The sequence below is a fragment of the Camelina sativa genome, chromosome 20 (assembly GCF_030686135.1).
Source record: "Camelina sativa cultivar CO46 ecotype springtype chromosome 20, ASM3068613v1".
Taxonomy (NCBI): Eukaryota; Viridiplantae; Streptophyta; class Magnoliopsida; order Brassicales; family Brassicaceae; genus Camelina; species Camelina sativa.
Genome location: NC_141899.1, coordinates 28,307,223 through 28,334,562, shown reverse-complemented (window position 1 = coordinate 28,334,562; position 27,340 = coordinate 28,307,223). Strand labels below are relative to the sequence as shown.

Below are 27,340 nucleotides of genomic sequence, written 5' to 3'. Positions count from 1 at the left end.
TCTATATATGTTTTTTGAATACTAATTATTTTAGAATATTATAGTATTTTCTTTTTGACGTATATTACAGTTTTATATTGTTTGTTTGTTGTATTTGCATCATTATTTTGTGAAATATGAAGTAGTAATTTTAATATTATAATTATGAACAAATAAAATTTATTAATTTATCAGCTATATAAATTTAGTTTTACCACCCCGCCAATGTGAAAATTAAAACACACATTTTATTTTCATAGATCGAATAATATATTTTTGTTTTTAAAAATTCAAATCACAACATATGCAGAAAAATATGCATTTTATTAATCATAAGTATTATATGAAAATTTCAAACAATTTGTAAATAAAATAAAATAAAGATGATAGGATAATCATAATTTGAAATTTTAACAAAAATTTTGAAATCTAGTTATTAAAAATAATTATATTGACTACTTGGATATAAAATCTTATTTTTTGAAATTCTGATTTGTTTTTTTAAAAAATATTTTGTAATTTTCGTCCATAATTTATTATAGAAAGAAAATATATATTTTTAACTAATAATTATTTAAAATCATTGGCATGACAATATAAAATTAAAGAAGAAAATAAACTCTACTTGAAAAATATTTATCCTTATTTTTAAAAAATCTTGGCAGTTAATTTTTATTTTTTATTTTTCAAGTACAAATTAGTTTTGATTTGAATATGTTTCTTTTACTTTTCTACATTTTTTTATATTGATCTGTCAGCGTTTTTATTTTTAATTAATTTTATTTATTTCTTTATTTAATTAATCTTAATTAAAATTTTCTATTGGCAATTGAATGTAATTTTTACACATATTAAGGTTAGTTTCATATTTGTACTTCTCAATTAATATAATAGGATTAATTAATTATAATTGTTTTATGCTAATATTAATTAATTAATTAATACTTTAATAGATCAACTCAATTAACCATTTACCCATCAAATTAAATGGGTTCATGAGTTAATTCCTTTTCATGATGTTCGGTTATAGATGACTACGCTGATTTTGAATATTTATCGGTGTTTAACATCCAAATTTTGAATATTTATGTTTATTTATCTTACTTATTTTTGATTTCAAGACAAAACCCTTGAAAAAATAATCAGAGTTTTATTGCCCTAGAATGAGATTGCAGATATACACAGAAAATCATAAAGACCATTCAAAAACGTATCAAAACTCAAAATATTGAGATAAATACACCTAAGTGATTAAGTGTGAGCTTGAGTAGCTTTGTCTCACACAAAACAAACCCTCACGTCCTAAACTTTTCAAATACCAAAACACCTCTCGAAATCAGAAATTAAGCAAGAAGCGAAAAAACATTCCAACCATTTTTTCTCTATTTTCTTTCTTTTAACTTATACATCAAAAATAACACGTAATAACTACATCAATTTACTTAAAATCAAAGTGTCTTTTTAATTAGGAATCTTGTTTCCTGTGTTTAATATCTTTCTATCAAACGTATATAAAATATATATAAAGAAAGAGAGAGATATAAAACTCTATAAGTGATGGGGAGGCTCAAGCATTAGATGTATCAGAGGAGAGAGGCTGAAGTTCTTGTTCTTTAACAGCAGCACTTACAGGCTCATAAGTAGCTTCCTCTTGCTTTCTACGTCTCCACACCAATACAAGTTTGATCATCGCCGAAGTAACCAGCAATGATATCACCACTCCCGCAACCACCCCGAATACGTGTTTCTCCCACCAGCTCCTGCCAAAATCACCACTACAAAACCCGTAAGATAGATCAAATCCACTAAACCAGTGTGACGATAGATATGAGAACAATGGAACCTACTGTTTCTGCTTTTGCTCAGCCTTCCATTCTAGCAACTTGTAGCTTCCAAATTGTCCAGGTAGGCGCAATCGGTTTTCCTTCAGAAGCAGCATTATGTTCTGCAAACACGTAAAAAGTAGAACTCACATCTTTTCATCTGCGTATGAAGATACTTAAACCATCATTTGTAAGGAAAAAGAAAACTACCAATGCCGTAGTATTGGAAATGTACTCAGATGATTCTGCGGGAAAGATTCCCCATTTCAGGCGATACTCATTTCCCCTGGATGAGATATTCAGCAAGTGAACCTGACAATAACAATAGTCATATGGAACGATTTAATCACAACGAAAGCACCTCAGACAGAGAAAAACTAGTCAAATGACTGTTAGAAGCATGCCTGTGAACTTTTAATGTCTAACTCATGGGCAATGAAATCAGCCATCTCTGAGAACTCAGGCTTCTCTGAAGAATTATTCACGCTAATTGACACTTCGAAGGTGATAACTCCAACTCGGAAAACACCTACATGTTCACAAGATATAGCCAAAAACAGGTTAACGCCAAAATAGAAAATTAAATGAAGTTCTGATGTAGCCAATGACAGTGATATGGATAATGTTGATGAGGCTCTGGGTTATAACGACTAACTTATTTTAGGAGTAATTTAATTTAGTTTAGGAGAAATTTCACTTTTTCATCACCAGAAAACCAGACTTTCAATGCGGATAAATAGTCTTCCAAAAGAATTTAGGAAAATGGCATGTCCAAGAAATGTTTCGATTCAGCAAACTTCTGAATAATTTTCTCAATACATACAATGACAGATATAGTTCCTACTCGTTTGCAGTCGCTAGCGACCAACGACTGCAACTTTGATAGCGACTAGCAACATAGAGACATACAAGGCTAAACTACCTGGAAGATCAGTGGTAGAAGACTCGCTCGTAGCGGGACTTGGAGAAATACTAGAACTTTTATTTTGGGAAACTGGTGAAGTAGGCGCAGGAGAATCTGGTGCCGCAAGCCTTCTCCATAGATCAGAACAGTTGGTCTTCAGAAACCCGAGCTTATCATTCTCACGATCATAAGTGACAAGCGTATTGCGGACAACAATTCCTGGTCACAATATAAGATGTACCAACTTTACGCTCATCACATGAAAGCAAAACCAACATAAAAATTGAAAATGACTTGAAAAGACAGGAAACCACATTGTCTCCTTTGACATTAAAGCCTACATGATAAAATGCTTTAATGGAAATGGGAATGCATGCAAGATATTTAGTACCTCCTAGGAGTGTCGTTGAGTCTCTATCAGGAAATATTCCAAGGCAGTATGCGCCTCTAACTTTAGTGTGCTATAAGCATGTCAGGAAGGAAAATGGAAACTGTTAATACTTGCCTGAAGGATCAAACAAGTACTTATAAGAAAAAGATTAGCCAAATTTACTTTACCAAGTTATTACCCTGAATAAGTAGTTCTCAGGAGAAAGAATCAGTTTCTGACCATTTCCAAATTCCATAGCGATCTCAGGAAAAAAATTGTGTATCTCAGCCACATCCCTGATTCGTATCCAAAATCAGTATTCTTAGAAAACATATAAATTTGAAGTTGCGTGTATTGTTGTTCAAACAAACCTTCCAGCGCCGGAGAAACAAACATCATCATAATTTGGGTCTGGACCATGGATCCGTTTCAGAGATGGAATTTCCTTAATGACCTGCAATACCACATAATCACATGCGAGCACAATAATGAAGAAACATCAGCATTTGTCTCCTACAATTTTATACTATAAGCTCAAATAGCACAATCTTTTGTCAAAGGTCATCCATTAGGCATGACAGGAATATTTTACATAGCTCTAGCAACTTTATTAAGTTCTTAATGTCTGACAGATTGTAATTGTGATGCATGTGCGATACAAAATAACATAAACAGGAATCTCTTAACACCAATGCTTCAGAGACCAAAAACAAACTAGTGGAGAATAGAGACTCGTAAAGAGGAAAGAGCTGAGAGATAATGAGCAAACATATATACGACTTAAGATATCTTACCGCAGCCTTAATGGCTATAAAGGCTTCCTTGGGGAAATAAGCATATGTTGTTCCACTATCCAAAACGGTTCCATGCTTTCCATTAAAGACCTTGGGGTTTAGCTTTAGAGACTTGCCAGCAACATGCATTTGTTTCAGGTCAATGTTATAATACGGACTGCAAACACCCGAAACTACAGTGATGTTGTGAGAAGCTCGAAATCAACTCTCAAATTACTCAGATACAAACGAACTGCAAATATTATGAAGTTACTCTACCTGCGGAAAGGATCCGAATGAGAAAACACCATTCCAGCTGGAGGAGATATTTTACCAAGTACCATAGCACCACCTCCAACTTCCATACCTCCATAACACAAAGAAAAAGTATCCTCGATAACACCCTTATCAACAAGCTGATCAACAACACTAAGCTTACCACGACCCAAACCCATTATACCATCAGCACGTTGGCTAAAAAGATCGCCAGTTTCCACATTCTCGCATCCAAAAACAGCACGTTGCGGAGAAAGCTGACTCTCGTTACCAAAAGATATCAAATCCTCACTTAAAACCCCACTACTCGAACTCATCTCAGCATACCGTCTTTCGTAAACACATAATTTCCCTTCATCATCACAATTACAGTCAGGATTACATTTCAAAGCCTGGTAACTACTAGACAACTCAGGTTGAAACTTGGGATCCTGAAAACAGTTATAAAACAAAATCCCTCAGGGCAATGAAAACTACAGAACCATCCCTCAGGGCAATGAAAACTACAGAACCAAGCCTAATCACACAAACAAGACTCACCTGATGCTTCCCACACTGTTTACAAGTGGAGCAAGGAACGTAAGTAACAGTACTACCGGTATCTACAATCAAAGCAAACTCTTGTGGTGGTGTTCCAATCCATAATCGTGTAGTGTAGTAGCTGTAAAAAGATGAGTCATAAACCTAGATTTTAACACAATAGGACTAAAATTGGTAATTAAATCGAGAAAGAAGACGAACCCGTTAGAGAGGAGGTCATCGTAGAGTTTCATGTGAGCGTTAGGGAGCTGAGATTGGTGGAGACGACGGCGGCGAATATCCTCGACTCGCGGAGGTAAAGAAGAGTAGCTAAGCGGGAAAATCATAGGCGATTCGGCTGTTAAATCGAGCTCATCGGCGGTGGTCAGATCGAAGAAGAATATAGAGACGGTGGTGATGAAGAGAAGGAGGATGAGGAGGAGCGAAGCTCGATCCATGGGTGGTGGATTGAGGAGATCAGTGGATTGGGATTTAAATTGAAGAACGCCGGTGGCGACGGAGGGGGTTTAAGCGGAGTCAACTCCACCGTGGCTCCGTCGTCGAGAAAAATGAAAAGAGGAAGAGAGAATGAAATGGTCTCTCTATTTTATTATTTTCCATTTTTGTGCCTCTTAAGACGAATAACGTACTGACACGTGGCGGTTAACAAGTCTGTTAAAGTCAACGATCACAACTCCTTTACCTGCTTCAGAGCGCGTTAACTACAACAGATCTTACTTACTAGTAGTACTACAATGAAAATACAAAAACAAAAAAATCCAAATTTGTTTTGGTTTATCACAGGACAGGACGCCTCAATCCAATCAATGAACTTTTACATGCATGCAACCTTTGTGAAACCTCATTGTTGTCATGTCATGATATAGGAGAGAACCCAAACGCGAACAAGCCACCCTTTCAAAAGTGGTGGTTAAGGGTAAGCCACTTCTCCTCTCCTCTCCAAAAGGGCACAAACCTACATGCCCTTCTCCTTAACTTCCACACTGATGTCGTTCCTTTTGAGGATTCCAAATGGATAAACCATCCTCTTCACTCCACACTCACATTGACCACCACGCTGCTGTCACATTTACGTTAGAGGTTCACAGGACTGAAGGTTTGTAAATTACAATATACCAACAAGGTCCACAATAATGTGATTCGCTTTTAAGGTTTTGTTTTTTTTTTCCATGGGTTTTTTTGGCCAACCAAAGCAAACTGGTATCCGATTCATGTTTCAACCGGTTCAGCCGACCAATCCGGATTTTTATTTTGTTTTAAAACACTGATAAGATCTAAGAAAATTTATTTGAGACAATTAAAACACAAAATCTCAATAATCACTTTTTTTCTTTATAGAGTTGATATTTATAGCACTAAAAAATAAAAGAGCAAAAGCAGCCTTATTGGAGGTCAAAAAAAAAAAAAAAAAGCAGCCTTATCATCAGAACATATAAAGTACGTATCATTTCTAATTAGGACGGAGCAGAAACAGAGATAGTCAAAGAGCTTTGACCAAAGTAAGCAATAATGGAAAAAAAGAAGAAAAAAGACAACAAACATCATGACTCTAAAAATAAAGAATAGTTCAGAGTTTTACATAGAGAAAAAGCTCAGAACACAACACAAAACACACTTAAATCTCACACAAACAAGACATGGTGTGTTTTTTTTGGTGCTGTGTCTAACAATTATCCTATGATTTAACAAAACGTTAAAGTAAAAGAAAACACCCACAGAGAACACTCTCACCTAGAAAACATCAACAACGGCTAATCAAATACTAGTAATCAGCAACAACACAAATCTGAATCAATCAAAACAGAGAAAGCTAACAACACCAAAGCCAACTAATAAACACCAAACAACATTGTTTCTCTTTTCTACCATTGGGCTCCTCCTCTCTCCTTTAGAGATTGAGCCTCTCCAGAATCTTGTTCCCAAACTTGTTACACCTCATCAACCGAATATTACGCTCAATATGCCACTTCAACATGTGGCGCACATCATCCTGCAAAGACACCAAACAAGATTCCTCATTATCTCACCATCCCTCTAAGCAGAAACCAAAGTTTTAGACAAACGTATAAGCACACGCGGCCTTTACCTTAGAGACAAACCATGCGGTTTGAATGACATAGTTCCCAAACGGGTCGACAAGAAGTGTATCAATCTCTTGAACCAAGTCATTTACGATCAACCTAGTGTTGATACTCTTTAGCTGCAGCAACTTCTGGACAGCATGACTTCCATATTTGTTACGGGCGAGGTATGCATAGCTCCCTAACAGCTGTACCACGAGCGCTTCTGTCACCTGTTGGTTTTCCAGCTCCACGACATATTGCACCACGTAGTTTCTGAAAGGAAAACATACTTGTGAGTAATAAACAATAAAGACGATTTGTGTATCATTCATCTTATGCTTACCCGTAGCAGTTCAAGCAGAGTTTCAACGCATGAGTGATTATCTCGCTAATAAAACGTTGCCTTATTTGAAAAGGCATCGGACGTTTATTGTTAAAACATTGCTGAATCAGGCAGCAGCCGTGTTGATCAATCGCTATCTGGTAACAGTGTCCAGCTACAACTTCAACAAGATGCTGCGAAGGATAAAAGACAAAACACAGATGGAGAAGAAAGAGTGTCATTTCCTCAAGAATACTTAGCATATGAAAATATGATCCATGGCTCATTTTACTTGTACCACAAGAAATAAAGTTACTAAGGTTAGACTATACTACAGATTCTAGGATACTTTTCAGTCATGAATTCTATAACAAATCTTGAACCTGAATAAAACAGACATTGCAAAATTTAACCGACAACAAGCAAATCGACTAATCTACTTGAGCTGCTACAGTGGATTCTCTTCAACTATATGGTATAAGAAAGTGACTTGAAGCTTGATAAAGAAGGGCTCATCTTAGTAAGCAAAAGTACTAAACAACTCTATGACCAGAAACAAAGATTCATCAGATGAATAGATTTCAAGTTTATCAACAGAAGGTTCATTACTAACCAACTTAAATTTTGAGGTATCCATTCACATTCACATTCACATAACAAAGGACCAACCATCATCTCTAACATAATATACTTCCAAGTACTGAAGCAGACAACTGCGAATGAGATGCTTACCCTACACTGCAGGAAAGTAAACTGGCAAAAGCATTCCAAAATCACTTCTTTAGCATTGCTGCTCCTTGACAATCGAAGAGCTACCATGGTTATAGCTCCCAGGAAGCGCAAAATTTGATCCTCCCCACAACGAAGTCTTATATTAATCACCAGCGATTGCATTGCCTTGGTTCTGATATCTCCAAAACAAAGACATTACTAGTTACAAACTATAGCAATCATAAAAACAAAGATTCATGACCCTAAGCAATGCATAATCATATATATCAAAAGTCAAAAAAAAGATTCAGAAGTGTCTACCCGAGTGGATCAAAGCATAGGTTAACAAACTGAGACTGGGACTGAGTAACCATATCAAGAATCTGAATGATCTGTTCGGGGCTGCATTTGTCCATAAGCCTCCTAACGACATCATTAGCATGAGAGTCCACCATCAAGTCAAAGAGATGAGCAATGAGAGCGTTGAAGATCACATCAACTCTCTCCTGAGGACCCAAGAGAGTCATCAGCAGATGGTCTCTCAAATCTTTATCCTTAGCCATCGAAAGTATCGATGGCGGCTCCCTCCAGTTCGCCATAGCCAACGCCTGATCATGGTTATAACCAAAACCCATCCAAAGATTGTTCATTCCAGTCCCAAAGCCATTACTGTGGTCCCAAGGGTTCTGATCTGAGACATGGTTTCTTGAAGAATAAGAAACTCCATTCAAGAAACCATTGTTAAGCAACCCATAAGTATCATACGACGATCGATTAGAACAATCGTTCTGAACAGACAGTCTCTGCTGCATCCGATTAAACCTCGGGATCTCTTCGAATTCACGCTGGTAGTAACCAACACTCAGAGGAGGCATGTACCCATTACCACCACCAACAACGCCACTACCGCCGCCGTTGATCACCTGGTTGTACCGATTAGGGGGCATCGGTTGACCGTTCTGACGAACAGTTGAATCAGAGAAAGAGAGGCCACCAAAAGAGGATTCTAGGGTTTGCAGATCACTCAAGAAACCATTAGAAACTCTCTGGTGAGAACTCTCCGGTTGATGAAACTGAGACGACGGCTGCTGCTGCATCTGCGGTGGTTGTGACTGAGTCCCACCTCGCCTAAACGTTGCCGTTTCCGGAGTCTCCTCCGCCGTTGACCAGATGTCGCGTTCGCCGTTAGTGTTGACACGAAACTTCTTGTCCATGACTCTCTCCAAGGAAGCTGAAAAAATCTATGGAAATTAAAAAATAAAAGTGAAAAGAGTAAATATATATATTAGGGAAAGAACTAAGAAAGAGTACTTTTTTATCTGTAAAAAAAAATAATACGAAGGGAAAAAAAGGAAGGTGAGATACTTAAGAGGATTTAGGGATTAATGGAGGAAGGCGTGATTATGGTAAACTTAATTGCAGAGGAAAAAAAAAAAAAAAAAGTAAAAAACAAAAGAAAAACTTAAGGAAAAGAGAGATTGAATACGTTTTTTTGAGAAATCTCTCTATCACCTTCGCTTTCAATTGCTTCTTCTGCCTCTTCTTAAGTTTTTCTTTCCCATGCACATTAAATAGTCAGGAAAAATATATTCCAAGTCAAAGTCTTGATATACTTTTTTTTCACAATTTCAATAATTTTTATTTTTAACGATAATTACATCAGAATATCTATCGTAATCTTCTTTTGTATATATCTAAATCTACACTTAAAATCTCTAATATCAAATAACATAAATATAAAATCTAATATATTTTCATAAAAATGAAATATAATAAAATATAATATTACTTGAAAATTAACCATACTTTGTAAACCAAACCTGAATTGACGATTGAACCGGTTCAATTGCAAATCGAATATCAGATTTTAGGTTCACCGTCAGAATCTATAGAATATAAGATACTTAAAACACCATTAAAGATAGAGAATTCGGTAAAATTGATCGAACCACCAACCCTTCAAAATTCTACATTTAATTGTGAAAGATTTACACCATTATCTTCTTTGGATTTTTTTGTGCTGATTCATCCGATGAATGATAAACAATGTTTTGAACTTGGAATAAAGACGACGAGAATATAATTATCAAATATTAAAGAAGAAGAAACAAAATGATGAGAAATAAAGAAAAACCACAAGAAAAGAGGAAGAAGGGAGGTGGCGGTGCTTGTAAGAGAAAAAAAAAATTAGAGTTACGAGTCTAGGGTTTTCTTTAAAATATCTTGTTTTTATTAAAATATTTAATTTCACCTAATTATTTTAAATTTATGCTTAGCAATTATAATTTTTTGATTATTAAAAAATATCAAAAACAACATTTTATAAACCAAACTGGGATCTATAATTTCTGATTTTTTTTTTGTAAACTTTTATCTTCCTGTTTGGGCAATCAATCTTGGAGTTCTTTTTTAATTTAATTTAATGTTTGGTTGAAAAAAAAAACCAAACTGGGAAAGTTGAGTGAACCGGTTCAATTGTAAATCAGATATTAGTCTTTAAATTTATCGTCAAAATCTTTAAAAGAGAAAATACCTAAAATATCAGTAAAAAGAAATTCAACAAAATGGATCGAACCAGCAACACTCCAAACGTGGTGTCTATTTGTAAAAGTTTCAAACCATTATTTTTCAAATTTTTTTTTTGATAATTCGTTCCATGAATGCTTAAACAATGTTTTGAACTCGAAATAGAGATGAGAAGAAGAATAAATAATCATTTTTTGTCAACAACTTTATAAAATTAGCTCAAACAAGTCACAATATTGTTTTCACATAAACTCATCAGCGGTTCAATACGTATTTTATGTGTCAAATTATCTACTTTGATATTAGCTTGACGAAGTAATAAAAGTTAAAGAAAAGGTAAAGAATTCTCCCTTGTCGCTTTGCATCTCTTTGAGTTATGTTGAAAAACTTGGCCACTCGGCTGGGAAAGACACAATTTTCACCAAAACAGAGTAGTTTGCAAAAAAAAAAACCATTTATTGCTTGTTTGCCACAAATATACACTTTGTTGCTCACACTAGAGTTTTCGCCTAATGTAAGTATCACCTATGTATGTAAGGAAATCAGAATTTTCCGATGAATAAAATAATCATATTATCGGAGAAGAAATATAATGATGAGAAATAAAGGAAAACAAAAAAAATGAATGAAAAGAGGGAAAAGAAAGGTGGTGGCGCTTGTAAGAGAGATAAAAGATGATAAGATTGTTGGGATTACAAGTCTAGGATTTCTTTTAATATATCTAATTTTTTATTAAAAATTTTAATTCCATTTAATCATTTTTTATTTACTTGTTCCATGTAAATTTTACAATTTCAATCATTAAACTATATATTTTATTTTTACAAAAATTACATAACAGAATCTATCGTATCTTTCAAAACCTACACCTAGAATCTTTATCATTATATATATATATATATATATAATCTAATATTTTCACATAAAAATGAAATAAAATAAAATCTAATATTACTTGAAAATTAATCGTATTTAGTAAACCAAACCTGGATTGATGATTGAACCGGTTCAATTCTAAATCGAATATCAGATTTTAGGTTCATCGTTAGAATTTATAGAAGATAAGATACCTAAAACACCAGTAAAAACAGAAAAATTTGATAAAGTTGATCGAACCAGCAACCTCTGAAACTCTATATTTATTTGTGAAAGATTTACACAATTATATTTTATGGAGTTTTTTGGTTGATTCGTTTTCGTTCCATGAATGATAAACAATGTTTTGAACTTGGAATAGAGATGACTAGAAAAATAATTAAAAAATATATTAAAGAAGAAGAAAAAATATGATAAGAAATAAAGAAATTTCACAAAAGAAAAGAGGAAGAAGAGAGGTGGCAGAGCTTGTAAGAGAAAAAAAAACTAGAGTTACGAGTCTAGGGTTTTCTTTAAAATAATGTTCTGAGTGGGCCCATGTTCACTCACAGTCCATAGGTCTGTTTCTTAATGGATCTTACGTTCTCTTCCGATCCGTAAACCTACTTATATCTGGCGTTTGGTTTGCTAAGTACGAAAAACTAAAAAAATTTATAGTCAAATATTATATAGTTAAAATCTCTTTAACTAAAAATTCTATAGTCAAAATTTATACAGTCAAAGTGTCCGTAACCAAGTCACAAAATGTCTGCCGAAAAGTCACAATTTTACCAAGTACAGTTTCATATTCTCATGGTTTGTTCATCTCCATGAAACTGGCATTTATTGGCTACACCTCGTCATGATTGACCTGTACGACCCGAAATCAACTTCCAACACAACTATCTCTTTTGTTTCTATACTCCCCTTGTTGTTTTGTTGTCCTTGACTTTGTATCTGTTTTATATTTTATTTATTGGATTCGACAAAGTAAATTTTCTTTGTCATGTTATAACTTCATTTTGTGTATTGTCAAAAAAAAAAAACTTCATATTGTGTCTACTTTGGCTTTGATAATATTAAGCAACTCTTTGAATTGGGTCCCTAGTTTACATTAAAAAAACACTACAACCTGAACTAAACCAAAACACTCGATGTTACACTGAATAAAAAATAGATGGATGATAACCATTAAAAAAGAGATCTTTTGCGTATAGTAACAAACTGATCTCATTGGCAAAAAAAGATCTTTTGCGTATAGTAAAGATCTTTTGAGTATTATCAGTTTTGGCGAAATCCAAACGAAAATTTCATTAACTCTGTAACCAAAATCTTTGAACATTAGTTTAGATACTTAATCACAACTAGAAGTAGTCCTAAGATATGTACAAACCCAAAACACTAAGAAACGAGACCAACAAACCACTTCCTGAGTTCCTGGTTTTATACTATCTTTGGTCAAGCTCTCACTAAATGTTGACATCTTCAAAAACCGTAAGAGGCAGCTCTGGCGATACAGGCATTGTCGCCACACACTTGAACTGTGATGAACAAAATAGACAGAGAGAAACGTGTAAATCAAAAGGAACATTGGTACTTCACATTCAACTCAAATCATCATATTTCAAAGTAGTTAGTTTACCTTATGCTGCTTGTATTTCTCTCTTATAGCTTGTAAAGCTCCACCTTTTCTACTCAGATACAAGTCATGTATCATTCTCACGCATTCTTTCAGATCACCCGCTTTGTATTTTGTGTATTCTTCTAACATTACATTCTGCTACATTAAACACCAGCGCTTTAGTTTCTTATGTAAAACTAGTGTACATAGAATTAGAACGAGATACGCTTTGCAAGAAATGGCTTACCCAGGGATGTTGCTTTGGACGGATGATGAACCTAGCGAGAAAAACAGCTGAAGCAGCCACAATAGATGGAAGAAACTTCAAAGAGTTATAGTCTAACATGCTTAACTCTGAAAGATAGCTACAAAGAAACTCCATCTGTAAAGGTGACATCTAAAAGAAAGAAAAGAAAAAGAAGTCTTAGCAATTGATACTTTATACATTGCAAACGCCACAATTTAAAAAGAGAGCTTACTTGGAAATCTTCTTGTGCAACCCTTGTGAACCGTCTGCACAAGACAAGCATAACCAAAAACAAAAACACAGTGAGATAATGAACACCAAAACCTGCCTTCTGCAATAGATTCTAACCTCAGATACATAACCAATTAGACAATGAACTAGACAAACAAACAAAAAGAATCAGAACCTAACCTTAGAAATGTGTTGCTTGTTGGGTTCCCTAATTCAAACTCCAGAGCAAGAAGTATATCAGCTTCCATCTTCACAATCTCTTGTTTCGTGTAAGTATGGTCTGTGATGTAACAAAAGTCATTCACATTTGGAGGAGTAATCTCTTCATACTTTCTACAAAATCCAAAACCCAAAACACAAATAAGCAAACAACAAAAACAAAAGAAAACAAAACAGACAAGAGAAAGAGTAGTCTTACGAAGCAATAAGCATTGAAGCAACTCCCAAAAGCTGAAGCCTTTGTCTATTAACAGTCTTGAGAGACAAGAATCTATCAATGTAAGAGACAGCGAGGTAAAGAGTCTCTGAGAGAAGTTTGTATTCTTCAGCAACTTCAACTAACCAATCAACCAAAACTCCTCTCATACTCGAAGTTACATCTTTCTGAATCTTGTCAATGTAATCAATCAAAGGTCTTGACTTTGCTTTCCCCTGAATTGTGAATCAAGCAAAAACTACTCAATGCTTGGTTCTTTCTTCTACAGTTGTAAAATTTAGAGATGGGTTTTTGTTTATTTACCTCTAATTGACGAAGATACTCAAAGATTGAAGTAACATAAGGAGCACACATCTGAGGATCATCAGATCTCGTGTCAATGTCTGAGTTTGAGTTTGCGAGTGTCGGAATCGAAACTGGGTTCTTCTGTTTCGTTGTAATAACCTTAGTGGCTTTTCTTCGAGGCTTCTTGATGTTGCATAAGTTAGGAAGCTCTCCGAGTACGACTCTCTTCTTCTTGTTGATTCGTTCTTCGTCTATGGTCGCCGCCGCCATGGCAGCTTTTCGTTTCGTCGCTGCTCTTGTCATTCTAACGCAGTTCTCCTTATCGTCGTCGGCCATGGATTCAGGTTGAGGATGAGAAGGAAGGAGAGAGATGGGTGAGAAAAAGAGAAGAAGCGAAGAGACATTTTTGGGAAATTTTTGGAATAAAGATTGAAACTTTTGGCGGTCTCTGTGATTATTTTCGAATTTCTCGAAAAAATTAAGCTGAGTTTTTGTTTGGCGCGATGTTTTTGTTATGTGTTTTTCGAGCTTCAAAATTTTCACCGGGAAAATGCTAATTTGGCCGTCACATGAAGACCTAAATCGTAAACGAGGAAGATGATTATTAAATGTCGTCACTGTCTATGTAAAATCAAACGTTTAATGGGCTTTCTGAATCGGCCCAGTAGTGATTATGTAAAAGCTAAACCAGTAAAGTATTTGCCTATTTGGTCTTTCAAACCAAAATTATTTGTTTTGTTTTTAGCGATAATTGATGAATCTTCTAATTATCCGCTGATTTTATCATTTTATTTATTTGGTAGAAAAATCTATATAATATTTTTGAAATACATTTGAACGAGAAGTTTTTATTTTATAAAATATTATTGATTTTAAAACCAAATTAGAAAGATAAATATGAAATAGAAAAATATTTATATAGATGGTATCCAAACAAACCTCTACAATTATTCATCCAAAAAAAACAACCTCTACAATTAATTTTCCTTCTATCCATTTTACAAACACAACTAAAATAAATAATTTTATAGTAAAGATATTTAAAAGATTTTATTAAGATTTCTAAAAAATCTTATTTAAAGTATGATTTTCTATAGCTTTTTTTTTAACGCAATTCATTACTGATATGAAAAAGAAGATAGTCCAAACAAATAAAAACAACAGGGGAAAAACATGATCTCTAAAACCAAGTAAGTCATTAGAAGACTCTGCGCCAAACACCTCATCGATCTGGTTGTGTAACCAAGCTGGACCACCTAACACAAGGTATGAGGTAAGTCGTCCGTCCCTTGTGACACTAGATGCAATCGTCCTGGCCAGTGAATTGGCCTTCGGTGAAGAAAGTTTGATACCGAACTCCCCCATCACCCGTACTACATCATTGATCTTGTCCAAAACAGAACGATACCTTGGCTAATGTAACGGAGAAACGATGGCCGAAACCACCGCATGACAGTCTGTCCAAACTTCAAAGGCAGTGATATGAAGATCATTAAGACTTTGCAGACACCATAGCAAACAATTAAGCTCTGCTGCAATTCTGTTTGATCGTGGTAAGAAAGCATCTCTTGCATGGTATAAAACATCTCCAGTGTGATTCCGTAAGATCCACGCACCACCGCTGTAACTCGAATCGTTGGTCCAAGCTGCATGTATGTTACATTTGAGCTTACCAAATGGAGGTTTAATCCAATAGTGAACCATATGTAGCTCCCTTGTAGTTCCGTTGGCTGTTTCCTGCATTATCAACCTTTGTTGTTTTAACCATTCCTCTGACTCTTCTAAGGCCGTAGCCACAATAACATGAGCATCCTGGAGTCGGTCCGCAAATATAATAGAGTTTCGCGCTTTCCAAGTCTCCCATAGAAACCACGGTATAGCCTGCCTCCTCTCCACAGCTAAATCTGTCTTATCCATTAGTTCCAGCAAAAACGAGATGTTTTCTGCTACTGACCCAGAGAACCCTTGTGGGGGAGTTGGAAGAGTTGTTGCAGCCCAAACTCCACATGCTAATGAACAACCAAACAAAACATGATTAATTGTCTCCTCTGCACTATTACAAATTGAACAGGGAGGAGTAACTGTAAGCCCATGTCGATGCACACAGTCTGTAACAGCCAGTGCTCCTGAAAGAGATCGCCATAGGAACATCCTAATCTTAGGCTCAGCCAGCAACTTCCACACCCTTTGTTTCTCTTTGTTCACAAAAACCATATCAGCTGGGATTGGATTCAAGATTTCCACCTCATGTGCTAAAAGCCAATTCCCACTTTTAATTGAGTACTGACCATTCTGAGTAAACGCCCATATAAAACTGTCAGAGAGACTTGGTGCCGGAGGAAAGGATCGAATCCGAGTGATCTCACAGGGTGGAAACAATTCCTGAAGGCGTGGTACATTCCATTCCCCATTAGTTGTGATAATGGCTTATACCTTAAGGTTCAAATCAATCGTCATTTCTTTATTGAATGGTCTTCTTGGCATGTTCTCAAATACCCATTTGTCGAGCCAAACATTAGTATCTTGGCCATTACCAATAGTTTTTATGACACCACGTTAAAGTAGTTCTCTTCTAAATAATATGCTCCGCCACGCATAAGAAGGCCTATAACCGAGCCGTGCCTCAAGGAAAGGGACATCCACAAAATATTTAGCCTTATACACTCGAGCTAATAAAGAGTTGGGAGAGTCAAGAATACGCCAGCCCTGTTTTGCTAGTAATGCATTATTAAAACAGCCAATGTCACGAAATCCAAGTCCCCCAAGCTCCTTAGATTGACAAACCTTATCCCATGATACCCAATGAATCTAATGCTTGTCCTCACTTGCGTTCCACCAGAACTGACACATCGCATTGGTAAGTTGTCGACACTGATGTTTGGTAAGCCGAAAGCATGACATAGCATAAACTGGAAGTGCCATTGCTACAGATTTGAGCAAAACTTCTTTACCACCCAAGGATAAAGTCTTTTCGTACCAACCACTAACCCACGCTTTTAAGTTATCACTGATGAATTGTAACAGATCCCTCTTGGAGCCACTAAAGCATTCCGGTAGCCCGAGGTATTTGCCCGTCCCTCCTTCTTGTTCAATGCCTGTATACAGACCAAGTAAGTGTCGCATGTAAGGATCTATCTTCTTTCCAAAAGTTATCGCGGACTTCTGGAGGTTGATCTCTTGTTCCGAGGCATTTCCATATAATTGCAGGCACTTTAAAAACTCTGAACATTCTCTCAAGTTTGGTTGGCATAGAAATAAGCTATCATCTGCAAACAAAAGATGTTGGATCGATGGACAGGAAGAGGAGATTTTCATTCCTGTGACACGACCCTCCATCTCAGCTCTGTTCATTATGTGTACCAATGCCTCAGTACAGAAAATGAATAAGAATGTTGAAAGAGGATCCCCCTGGCGAATTCCACGTTCAAACTTGATGTATCCATATGATGAACCATTTAAAAGCACTGAGTAAGTTACCGACGTAACACAACTCATTATCCACTGCACCCATTTAATATGGAACCCCATACAAATGAGTAACTCTTCTAAAACTTCCACTCAACCCGGTCATAAGCCTTCGGCATGTCAGTTTTAATGGCCATGAAGTCCTCATCACACTGTTGATTCGTCCTCAACGCGTGAATCATTTCATGTGCAATCAAAATGTTGTCAGATATTAAACGCCCCGAGACAAAAGCTCCTTGTGTGTCTGACACAATCGACGGGAGAAAGTGTTTCAACCTGTTGTACAACACCTTGGAAGCAATTTTATATAGAACCAAGCAGAGGCTGATTAGTCGCAAATCCATCATTTTGGATGGATTAGGCTTCTTTGGAAGAAGACAGAGTTGTGTAAAGTTCCACTTCGGCTGTAAGGTACCATATTCAAAAAACTGTTTTACTTCCTCAACCACCTGTGGACCAACAATGTTCCAAAATTCCTGATAAAAATGTTTGGACATGCCATCTGCATCGGGTGTGCTATCCCCTTTGATACTTAAGGCTGCAGTCTTAATCTCCTCACTTGTTACTGGTTTGATCAGTACATCATTCATCTGTGTGGTAACCCGTGGAAGCATCCCATCTAAAGCATCATTTATCATCTCAGGGTTCGACGTAGTGAACATGGTGCGAAAATATGCGATTGCTACCTCTCCCTTAGATCCCTCTGTAAATTGTTCCACATCATTGTGATCTACTAAGGATAAAATTCTATTTTGCACCCTTCTTCGTTGGACACTACCATGAAAAAACCGAGTATTACGGTCTCCCTCCTGCATCCATTTTTCTCGACTTTGCTGTTTCCAGAACAGCTCTTCGGCTCTGTATGCCTCTGCCAATTCCCACCGTAGATTCTTTATCAGATGAAGATCTGGTTGAACTTTAGCACTTTCCTTGTCCAACTGAAAGCGCAAAGTGTCAATGGCTGTTTTTGAATTTTGTTGAGTCGAGCTTTTCGAAGTAGATATCGCCCTCCTACAATCAGCAATTCTATTCAGAATCGAGTGGTGCACAGTCTCATCCCCCTTAGACCACCCTGCTCTCACAACACTTTTGAAATCTGGCTTTGATATCCAGCGCTTCTGGAACATAAACCGTCCTTTACGGGCCATATATTCACTAACAAATCTTAACAAGACTGGTCTGTGATCAGAGCCAATCCGTTCCAAATATTCAGCTTGGACTCTCGGAAATAGATGGAACCAGGCTACGTTTCCCAAAGCTCTGTCCAAGCAGCACTGAATCCACATTTTTTTTTCCCCTGCCCAAGAAAACTTGTTACCAAGATTAGGAACTTCCTGTAGACGACAATCACTAATCATATTCCTGAAGGAATAGAACGTTGATTCTGCCCGAGCTGGTCCATCAATCTTCTCAGTATTACCCATGATTTCGTTTAGCTCACCCACCACTAACCAAGGGTCATCTCTCGTTGCACCAATATGTATTAACTTATGCCATACCACTTGCATGTGCTGATAAACAAGATCACCATACACACATGAGATATAGAAGCTCACAGATCCAAGTTTAACTGCCACATCAATAACTCTTGTATCAGAACTGAGAACCTCAACCTCATAAGTAGACTTCCAGAACAGAGCTAAACCACCACTCAAGCCAACTGGATCCACAATATGTGAGTTCTCATACCCTAACGATTGCTGCAAATTCACCACACGCTGACTGGAGTTTTTTGTCTCCAGGAGGAACAAGAAATCTGGGAAATGGTCGCGATGCATCTCCCTTAATGTAGGAATTGTCAAGGTGCCCCCAATCCTTGACAATTCCAGCTCATGAAACTTATAATTGCGTCGGTGATTCCTCATGCGGAATCACCTTTTCACCATCACGTTTGGCAAGTTTAGAGGATAATATAGCCTCCTCTGTAGCTTTCCTTTTTGATGACAAACCATCTTCAGAGTCTGGTATCGGTACCAAAGGAGAGTTATCAGAGTGATGCTGGATTGCTTGGGCCTTACCAGTAGAGAAATTATCCCTGACTTCCTTTGCACTCAAGCCAAAAACAGGAGCTGAAACAAGAGAAACAGAGTAAGCTTGATCTTGGACCATCGTTTCATTCAGAGATCTCCCCGAACCTGCTACTGGGGCCGAATGTGCCTTCCCATCATTTTCAGCAGGACCTACACCTTCAAAGTTGAACACCAACCCATTTCCCCTGTTTTCATCTGTGATGAACCTCGGTGGTGCTTCCAATCTCAGTAATCGTTGTTGGCTTGCAACATCACCCTCCAAGTTCCAAACAGATTGACGAACACGTTCAATATGAACTTTCTTCAATTGAGGATCAGCAACCGACAAATATTTACGCATTTCATCCAGAACAGGCTTCGCAATTTTTGGTTTGCCAGTTATTGGATCAATTCCAACATCCTCATCCGTGAGGACACCAAATAAAGGGTCATCCTTACTTATTCTTGGAATGAGACGACTTCGCTCCACTGGTGTAGTTTTAGTCCCTCCCGTTGCAACGACTTGCCGGTTTGAAGGATTTAAAGTACACCTCTCCTTATCATGAGTCAGGCATTGAAATTGATAGCACCTTCGTCTTATCCTCTCATACTCAATTCCAATAGTAACAATCTTTCCAGATGGTAGTTGAAGCTCTCTAGTATTCTTCAATGGCCTACTCATGTCAAAAAGGATACAAACTCTAACGTATCCTTTGCTCTGTGGTTTCAAGGGGTCAAAGGCCACATGAGTAACCCTACCAATACGCGATGTGATCTCCCTGATGGTATCCGACGTGTTATGATTCACCGGTATGTTCCTTAGTCTTATCCATATGGGTAGAACCTTTAAGTAGTCAGAAGGTGGCTCCTCCACCCATCTCTCCAATCGTTAAAAGTCCAAGCACCAGTGTCCAACACTGTAGAGAGATCTGTTTCTGAATCAAACAGAAACTGAAATCGATCATTAGGTAATGCAATACCCCTAGCCCGATTGTAAACTCGCCATAACCGAGGCATCTCATGAATCAAACTGGACATCTTCTGATTTTCGGGACAGAGTAACTTCCCGATGATGCTCTGTTCATTGCGAACACAAGAACTAAACTGAGCCAGATTCTGCAATACAATCGGTTGATCTTCTTCTAGTGACATTTCTTGCAGAGCTGTATCCAAAGCGTACTCCATTCGCAACAATACTAAAAGCACATAATTAATCAGAAGTTTCTGGTGATGAAATGAAGAATTGTGGCTGGCGGCATATTGAAGTTTGATGAACTAGGTTAAACTTGGTCGTAATCTTCAAAGATACGCAAAATATTACGTAATAAACAGAAAAGATCTTCTCAAATCCGGCGAAAAACAGAAAATTTCCCGGTATACGTTAGCCCCTCCAGCGGAAGTAAACCCTCTAGGTGAAAAGGAGTGTCCTAAGCAAAAACTAATAAGATTTATTTAACATTTATTTTTAGTTGTGTTGAATCATCATGATTCATAAACACATAAAACTAATAAGATTGTAGATTATTTATGCATTTGTTGTGATTTTAATTTTTCAAAACGAAAACTTATTACTCAAGTAATAAAAAAATATGTGGTTTAACGGTTAAAATTATTAGAAAATATCTTAGAATTGTTATGAATAATAGATGGATGCCCATTATAAGGTCCATCTTCTAGAAGTCTCTAGAATTACTTGTAAACTAGGTTTACTTTGTCATCAAGCAAAACTCTCTCTCTTTGTATTCCTATATAAAGGACATTTCATTCATTGGAATAAGACACTGATATCTTCCTCCACTTTTGTCTATCTATAACACGTTATCAGCACGCTCTTTGAAGCTAAAAGGTATAGAATTTTTAGTTTACTTATTTATTTACTTTGTTCTATAGAACCATGTTTATTATCAACTCATGGTTCATCGTATACTGAAACAAACAATACACATAAACCGACGACTATTATTATATGGGGAAATTGGAGAAAAAGGACATTTTTTACAAAAAATGTCCATCTAAACTTTAGTTTGATAGGTTTGGTCATATAGGTTTTATAATAATGAAAACCCAGCTTTACCCTCAATTTTTAAAAACTAAATTAACAAAAAAATATACATATAACTTTAAAAATTAATGTATTTACGTAAATATATTAACAAAAAAAGGTAACCTAAACTTCTAATTGATTAAGAGACTTCTATGAATCATCAAACCCTTTTTTCTTTCTCCTCTTTCACCTTTTACGAAGTCGTAAAAAACAAAAACAAAAAATCTTCAATGACATTGACGACGGCGGTGGCATTCAACATATTTAGATCATATTTAAGGTCTGATTAAACCAGTGTCTCCAGTTTCTCATGGAGCTAGATGTGTTTTGTAGGGAATGGAAGAGCCATTTCACAACATTGACAATGTCATCAAAGCTGCAAACATAATGGTAGATGAGCATGGACTTCATTTCAGGCCCCGTAAGGAGAGAATGTATCAACCAGAGAGTATACAAGATACATAAATTGAATCGTTGATGGAAATGTCAATACATGAATACCTTCGCCAAAGTGTTAAACGGTAGACGCCGGCGACACATCACGGCGGCGTAGATTTAATGTAATAACACGTCGCAATTATCGTTAGTGTGGATTATATTAATTTTACAAAATTCATGTAAACTGTTTAACTGTTAATTTAAACCGAACTTGAACCATAATCTTTAAACCGAGTCTATAAAGCCTATGCAACTTCAAGACTCCAAAGGCAAAATGATTATTACGTGATTAATCTCATTCTCAAAACTTTTTTTTTTTCGTGAGAACAGAGAAGGAAGCAGAGCAAAGAAGAGGAAGAAGAAGAAGAAGAAGATGATGATGATGATGATGGAAGAAGAAGTTATAGACCGTAACCACAATATGACCGTCGACGACATTAATCTCTCTCTCCTCCGTATCAGTTCTCCACCTTACGACTACTCTCTCCTTCCCCATCCGTCTTATTTTAAATTAGAAATCAGAGAAAAATCCTCTAGGGAAAATAAACTTGGGTGATCAGAGTGTATACACTTTTTATTTTATTTTTTTATAAAATACGATCTTGGATAAATATTGGTTTCCTATTCTAAATATTAACTTTCTATATTTAGCAATCACTAAAAGTTTCAGAATATACAATCTACTTTTTGGTAGTAGATGTCAACTAATTTTCTCAGAGATAGAGTAAAAAGAATAAAACACATTCTAACGATTTTAGAGCATAGAGTAAACCGTAGAAAGATTATACTAAAACGTTTAGAACATAGAGTAAACCGTAGAATACAAATTCTGAATTTTGTAGAATTCAGAATTTCGGGCCCCTAAACTATTTAGAACAGAAACCGTTCTTGAATTTAGTATAACATGTACAAAGTGTTAGAACACATCATCTTAAATTTTCAGAACAGTAGAAAACGTTTTCTAAATTTTTTATATCAAATTTTATCCATAAAAAAAACAACTTATACAATTTTTTTTTTTTGTAAAAAATTATATTACCTCTATTATTGTATATCTACTTATTTTCCTATATTTCACATTTTAAAACTTGTTAAATTTGGGGTTTTTAATTTCTATGAGTATTTTAGGTAAAAATGACCATTTTCAAAAAAAGGTGTAGATGAACAATTTTTTTTTTAGTGATCCTTTATTTCCAATTTTCCCTTATTATATAGATCGGTGAAGCATAATTCAATGATTCAACGAAGAAGAGAATCATGCTTATTGTTTGATTCTTTAATTATCATACTATGATTCAATGATTCACAAGAAGAGAATCTATTATTATAATAATAATAATGAATATATTTTATAACTACTTATGTATTACATAATATTTTATTTTCAATACATAAGATCTGTTTATAGATTGATATTTTATTACTATAATTTATCTAAATCTTTACTATTTGGTAAATATAATTATGTGTATTATTTACTTTACTTTTAATATATAAGATCTGTTTATAGTTTACATCTAATATAATATTTTGTTACTATAACCTACTCATCTACGTCTTTATTTGGTCAATCTAATGTTTAATATATGACTTTGATATAATTATGCACGTACGTATACTAAAATATTAATGAATGTATGCTTAATTTGCTGTTTGAGCTTTTTCTATGTCACTTTTGATTTTTGCAATTGTGTTCGGTTACTATTTGATTATTTATTATTTATCTTCATTGTTGATTTCTACGTGCATATTTTCATCTTGATTGATAGTTATATATTTATGAAATTTAATCATTGTTTCAGTCATGTCAAAACTCACTAGTCTTGAATTTGGAGTTCTTGACATCAGTGGAGACAACTACTTGGCATGGGCACTAGATGCTGAAATTCATCTAGATTAAAAAGATCTCCTTGACACCATCAAAGAAGGAAATCAAACTCAAAGCAAGAACAAATCCAAAGCTATGATTTTCCTTCCTCATCACCTCCATGAGGATCTCAAGAATGAATACTTGAGTGTGAAAGACCCACAAATCCTTTGGAATGATCTAAAGGAAAGGTATGATCATCAGAAGACTGTGATCTTACTTAAGGCTCGCTATGATTGGACTCACCTAAGATTATAAGACTTCAAGTCTGTAAGTGAGTACAACTCAGCTTTGTTCAAAATAACTTCCAAATTGGAATTATGTGGAGAGAAAATCACGGATGCAGACAAGTTGGAGAAAACATTCTCCACTTTTCATGCTAATAACATTGTCCTGCAGACACAGTACCGTGAGAAGGGATTCGTGAAGTATTCCCAACTCATCTCTTGTCTCCTTGTAGCTGAGAAACAAAATGAGCTGTTGTTGAAAAATCATGGACTACGCCCTTCTGGCTCTGCTCCATTCCCTGAAGCGAATGTGATATCCTATGATAAGACCAATAATAATGGTCAAGATCGTGGTCGTGGTCGTGGACGTGGATACGGTCGAGACCGTGGCCGTGGGATTCAGTTTAAGAACCATTCTCACCAGAAGTGGGAAAACAAAGGTGGTAACAAACAAGAAAAATCAACATATCCGAATATATGTTACCGTTGTGGAGGAAAAGACCATTGGTCCCGTACTTGTCGTACCCCAAAACATCTTGTTGAGCTCTACCAACAATCAATCAAGGAAAAGGGAAAGAAAGTGGAGACAAATATGGTGTTTGAAGATGGAGAAGATGATTTTGACTTTGGTGATCTTGCTCACCTAGACATTCCAGATTTCTTCCCTCCTGAAGAAGAGAAAATCTGATCAAGCTAGAAGAGCTAGATTTATTCAACATTGTCTCTTATTTTATTGTTTTTGGCTTTTAGTTATTTGGATTTCATATTTTATTTTATTTTATTCTATGCATTTATGTATTTTGAGACATGGTTAAAGTTGATTTATAAAGATATTTATTTATTTATAAATTTCTATTTATATTTTTTTTAATTAAGTAATACTTATATGAGATTAATTTATTCTTGTTTACTTATTTGAAGAACAATGAATGGTGGAGATTTATGCTTGGCCGACAGTGCAACTAGTCATACAATTTTAAAAAATAGGAGTTATTTCTCCTCTTTAACAATGAAAGAAGCAAGTGTAAGTACCGTAACTGGTAGTGCAAAGATAATTGAAGGCTCTGGAAGAGCTAATATATCATTGCCTATGGGAACAAAATTAGAAATTGTTGATGCATTATACTCCCCTAAGTCTCATAGAAACTTATTAAGTTTTAAAGATATCCGCAGAAATGGATACCATATTGAGATTTATGCTTGGCCGACAGTGCAACTAGTCATACAATTTTAAAAAATAGGAGTTATTTCTCCTCTTTAACAATGAAAGAAGCAAGTGTAAGTACCGTAACTGGTAGTGCAAAGATAATTAAAGGCTTTGGAAGAGCTAATATATCATTGCCTATGGGAACAAAATTAGAAATTGTTGATGCATTATACTCCCCTAAGTCTCATAGAAACTTATTAAGTTTTAAAGATATCCGCAGAAATGGATACTATATTGAGACAATGAGCAAAGGTAGCACTGAATACCTTCAAATCACAAATAATACCCAAGGCTCTAAAAATATTATGGAAAGACTGCCTGCATTTGTCATTGGGCTTTACTATACAACAATTAATATAATTGAAGCAAATGCTATAGTAAACCAGAAGTCCACATAAACTTTAAAAGTTTGGCATGACCGGTTAGGTCACCCCGGCACAACAATGATGCAAAAGATAATAACAAATTCATGTGGTCATTCATTAAAGAACCCGAAGATTCTTCCTAATGATTTTTCATGTGTTGCTTGTTCACAAGGCAAGTTGATTATACGACCTTCGCCAGCAAAGATAAATTAAGAACAAATTAATTTTCTGGAACGCATACAAGGAGATATATGTGGGCCTATTCACCCATCATGTGGAACCTTTAGGTATTTTATGGTCTTAATTGACGCATCTAGTCGATGGTTACATGTATCCTTGTTATCAACTCGAAACCTAGCATTTGCAAGATTACTTGCCCAGTTGGTTAGACTACGAGCACATTTTCCAGATTTTCCTTTTAAAAAATTCGTCTTGATAATGCTGGTGAATTCACATCTCAAGCTTTTAATGACTACTGCATGTCTATAGGGATAAGTGTTGAACATCCTGTAGCACATGTTCACACACAGAATGGCTTAGCAGAATCACTAATCAAGCGCCTTCAGCTGATTGCTAGACCATTACTAATGAAATCAAAACTCCCTATATCTGCTTTGGGACAGGCTATATTACATGCGGCAGAACTGATTCACATCAGACCAACAAGTCAACATAAGTTCTCCCCATCACAATTAGTTATGGGTCAGGAACCAAATATTTCTCATCTTAAACTTTTTGGATGTGTTGTATATGTTCCAATTGCTCCACCACAGCGACCTAAGATGGGACCTCAAAGGAGGTTGGGAATATATGTTGGATTTGATTCTCCATCAATAATAAAGTATCTTGAGCCATCCACAGGGGATTTATTCAAGGCTCGATTCGCAGACTGTCATTTTAATGAGTCTGTTTTCCCAACATTAGGGGGAGAAAATAAACAGCTGGATAAAGATATAAATTGGAATCAATTGTCAATGGCTTATCTTGATCCTCGGACTAAAGAGTGTGAATTAGAAGTCCAAAAGATAATTCATTTACAGAGTTTAGCAAATCAATTGCCAGATACGTTTGCTGATCCAAAAAGTGTAATCAAATCATATATACCAGCTGTAAATGCTCCAATAAGAATAAACATCCCGAAGGACAAAATCAAACTGCTAATGAGTCTAAGACACGTTTGAAACGTGGTAGACCCGTTGGTTCCAAAGATAAAAATCCTCGAAAAAGAAAAGGAGCAGAAATTAGCAATGGTGAAACAGAGGAAATAATTATGAAAGAAAAATCTCTAGAAGAGACCTTAGACATGACAAAGAAAGAAATTCAGGTACCTGATGATGAAGAGATCTCAATTAATTATGTCTTGTCTGGAATAAAATGGAACTGAAAGGAAATCGACGTCGATGATATGTTTGCATACAATGTAGCAGTTGATGTTATAGATGAGGATCATGAACCAACATCTATTGCAGAGTGTACACAAAGAAGTGATTGGCCAAAATGGAATGAAGCAATAGATGCAGAATTAAAATCTCTTGCAAAGAGAAAAGTTTTTGGACCAGTAGTCCATATACCTAAAGGTGTAAAACCAGTGGGACATAAATGGGTTTTTGTGCGAAAGAAGAATGAAATTGGTAAAATTGTGAGATATAAAGCACGTTTAGTTGCACAAGGTTTTTCACAAAGACCTGGAATTGATTATGAAGAGACATACTCTCCTGTGGTGGATGCAACTACTTTCAGGTTCCTCAATAAAAGA

At 35.7% G+C, this 27,340-nt stretch overlaps 6 protein-coding genes and 1 pseudogene across 17 annotated transcripts; 1 reads left to right on the top strand and 6 right to left on the bottom strand.

Annotated features, from left to right (window-relative positions):
• Nucleotides 1–1,340: 1,340 nt before the first annotated feature.
• Nucleotides 1,341–5,415, bottom strand: LOC104771451 (aspartic proteinase 39). 10 transcript variants are annotated; one of them, XM_010495978.2, is made up of 13 exons: nt 4,867–5,250; nt 4,666–4,786; nt 4,310–4,556; nt 4,129–4,216; nt 3,871–4,027; nt 3,448–3,530; nt 3,276–3,372; nt 3,098–3,167; nt 2,725–2,925; nt 2,207–2,331; nt 2,013–2,114; nt 1,827–1,924; nt 1,341–1,754 (listed from the first exon to the last, which is right to left on the bottom strand). In XM_010495978.2, the coding sequence occupies exons 1-13, from the start codon at nt 5,100–5,102 to the stop codon at nt 1,547–1,549; spliced, it is 1,833 nt and encodes a 610-aa protein (XP_010494280.2). In that variant the 5' UTR covers nt 5,103–5,250; the 3' UTR covers nt 1,341–1,546. The 10 variants fall into 10 exon arrangements, 8 of the variants coding, with proteins under 8 accessions (XP_010494280.2, XP_087360410.1, XP_087360412.1 ...); XM_087504284.1 differs by having other exon boundaries at nt 1,341–1,739; XM_087504286.1 differs by having other exon boundaries at nt 1,341–1,739; nt 3,871–4,043; nt 4,867–5,247.
• Nucleotides 5,416–6,195: 780 nt separating this feature from the next.
• Nucleotides 6,196–10,044, bottom strand: LOC104771450 (putative pumilio homolog 13). Of its 2 annotated transcripts, none has more exons than XM_087504498.1 (7): nt 9,582–10,044; nt 9,248–9,314; nt 8,083–9,002; nt 7,783–7,954; nt 7,072–7,244; nt 6,752–7,001; nt 6,196–6,655 (listed from the first exon to the last, which is right to left on the bottom strand). In XM_087504498.1, the coding sequence occupies exons 3-7, from the start codon at nt 8,973–8,975 to the stop codon at nt 6,554–6,556; spliced, it is 1,590 nt and encodes a 529-aa protein (XP_087360624.1). In that variant the 5' UTR covers nt 8,976–9,002; nt 9,248–9,314; nt 9,582–10,044; the 3' UTR covers nt 6,196–6,553. The 2 variants fall into 2 exon arrangements, with proteins under 2 accessions (XP_087360624.1, XP_019097677.2); XM_019242132.2 differs by having other exon boundaries at nt 8,083–8,992; nt 9,582–9,849.
• A 2,383-nt stretch (nt 10,045–12,427) lies between these two features.
• LOC104771449 (putative cyclin-A3-1) lies at nt 12,428–14,534 on the bottom strand. Of its 2 annotated transcripts, none has more exons than XM_010495974.3 (7): nt 13,981–14,534; nt 13,660–13,892; nt 13,422–13,574; nt 13,243–13,276; nt 13,011–13,160; nt 12,785–12,919; nt 12,428–12,683 (listed from the first exon to the last, which is right to left on the bottom strand). In XM_010495974.3, exons 1-7 carry the CDS (start codon nt 14,296–14,298, stop codon nt 12,612–12,614), a joined length of 1,095 nt encoding a protein of 364 aa, XP_010494276.2. In that variant the 5' UTR covers nt 14,299–14,534; the 3' UTR covers nt 12,428–12,611. The 2 variants fall into 2 exon arrangements, with proteins under 2 accessions (XP_010494276.2, XP_010494275.2); XM_010495973.2 differs by having other exon boundaries at nt 12,785–12,922; nt 13,981–14,485.
• Nucleotides 14,535–15,375: 841 nt separating this feature from the next.
• Nucleotides 15,376–16,419, bottom strand: LOC147919503 (uncharacterized). The gene is made up of 2 exons (XM_087503991.1): nt 16,396–16,419; nt 15,376–16,254 (listed from the first exon to the last, which is right to left on the bottom strand). The coding sequence occupies exons 1-2, from the start codon at nt 16,417–16,419 to the stop codon at nt 15,376–15,378; spliced, it is 903 nt and encodes a 300-aa protein (XP_087360117.1).
• Nucleotides 16,420–17,507: 1,088 nt separating this feature from the next.
• Nucleotides 17,508–19,205, bottom strand: LOC147919502 (uncharacterized). Its single transcript, XM_087503990.1, has one exon. The coding sequence runs from the start codon at nt 19,203–19,205 to the stop codon at nt 17,508–17,510; it is 1,698 nt and encodes a 565-aa protein (XP_087360116.1).
• Nucleotides 19,206–19,266: 61 nt separating this feature from the next.
• Nucleotides 19,267–20,621, bottom strand: LOC147919501 (uncharacterized). The gene is made up of 2 exons (XM_087503989.1): nt 20,311–20,621; nt 19,267–20,215 (listed from the first exon to the last, which is right to left on the bottom strand). Exons 1-2 carry the CDS (start codon nt 20,619–20,621, stop codon nt 19,267–19,269), a joined length of 1,260 nt encoding a protein of 419 aa, XP_087360115.1.
• A 3,101-nt stretch (nt 20,622–23,722) lies between these two features.
• LOC147919500 (uncharacterized) lies at nt 23,723–24,700 on the top strand (annotated as a pseudogene).
• The last annotated feature ends 2,640 nt before the right edge of the window (nt 24,701–27,340 follow it).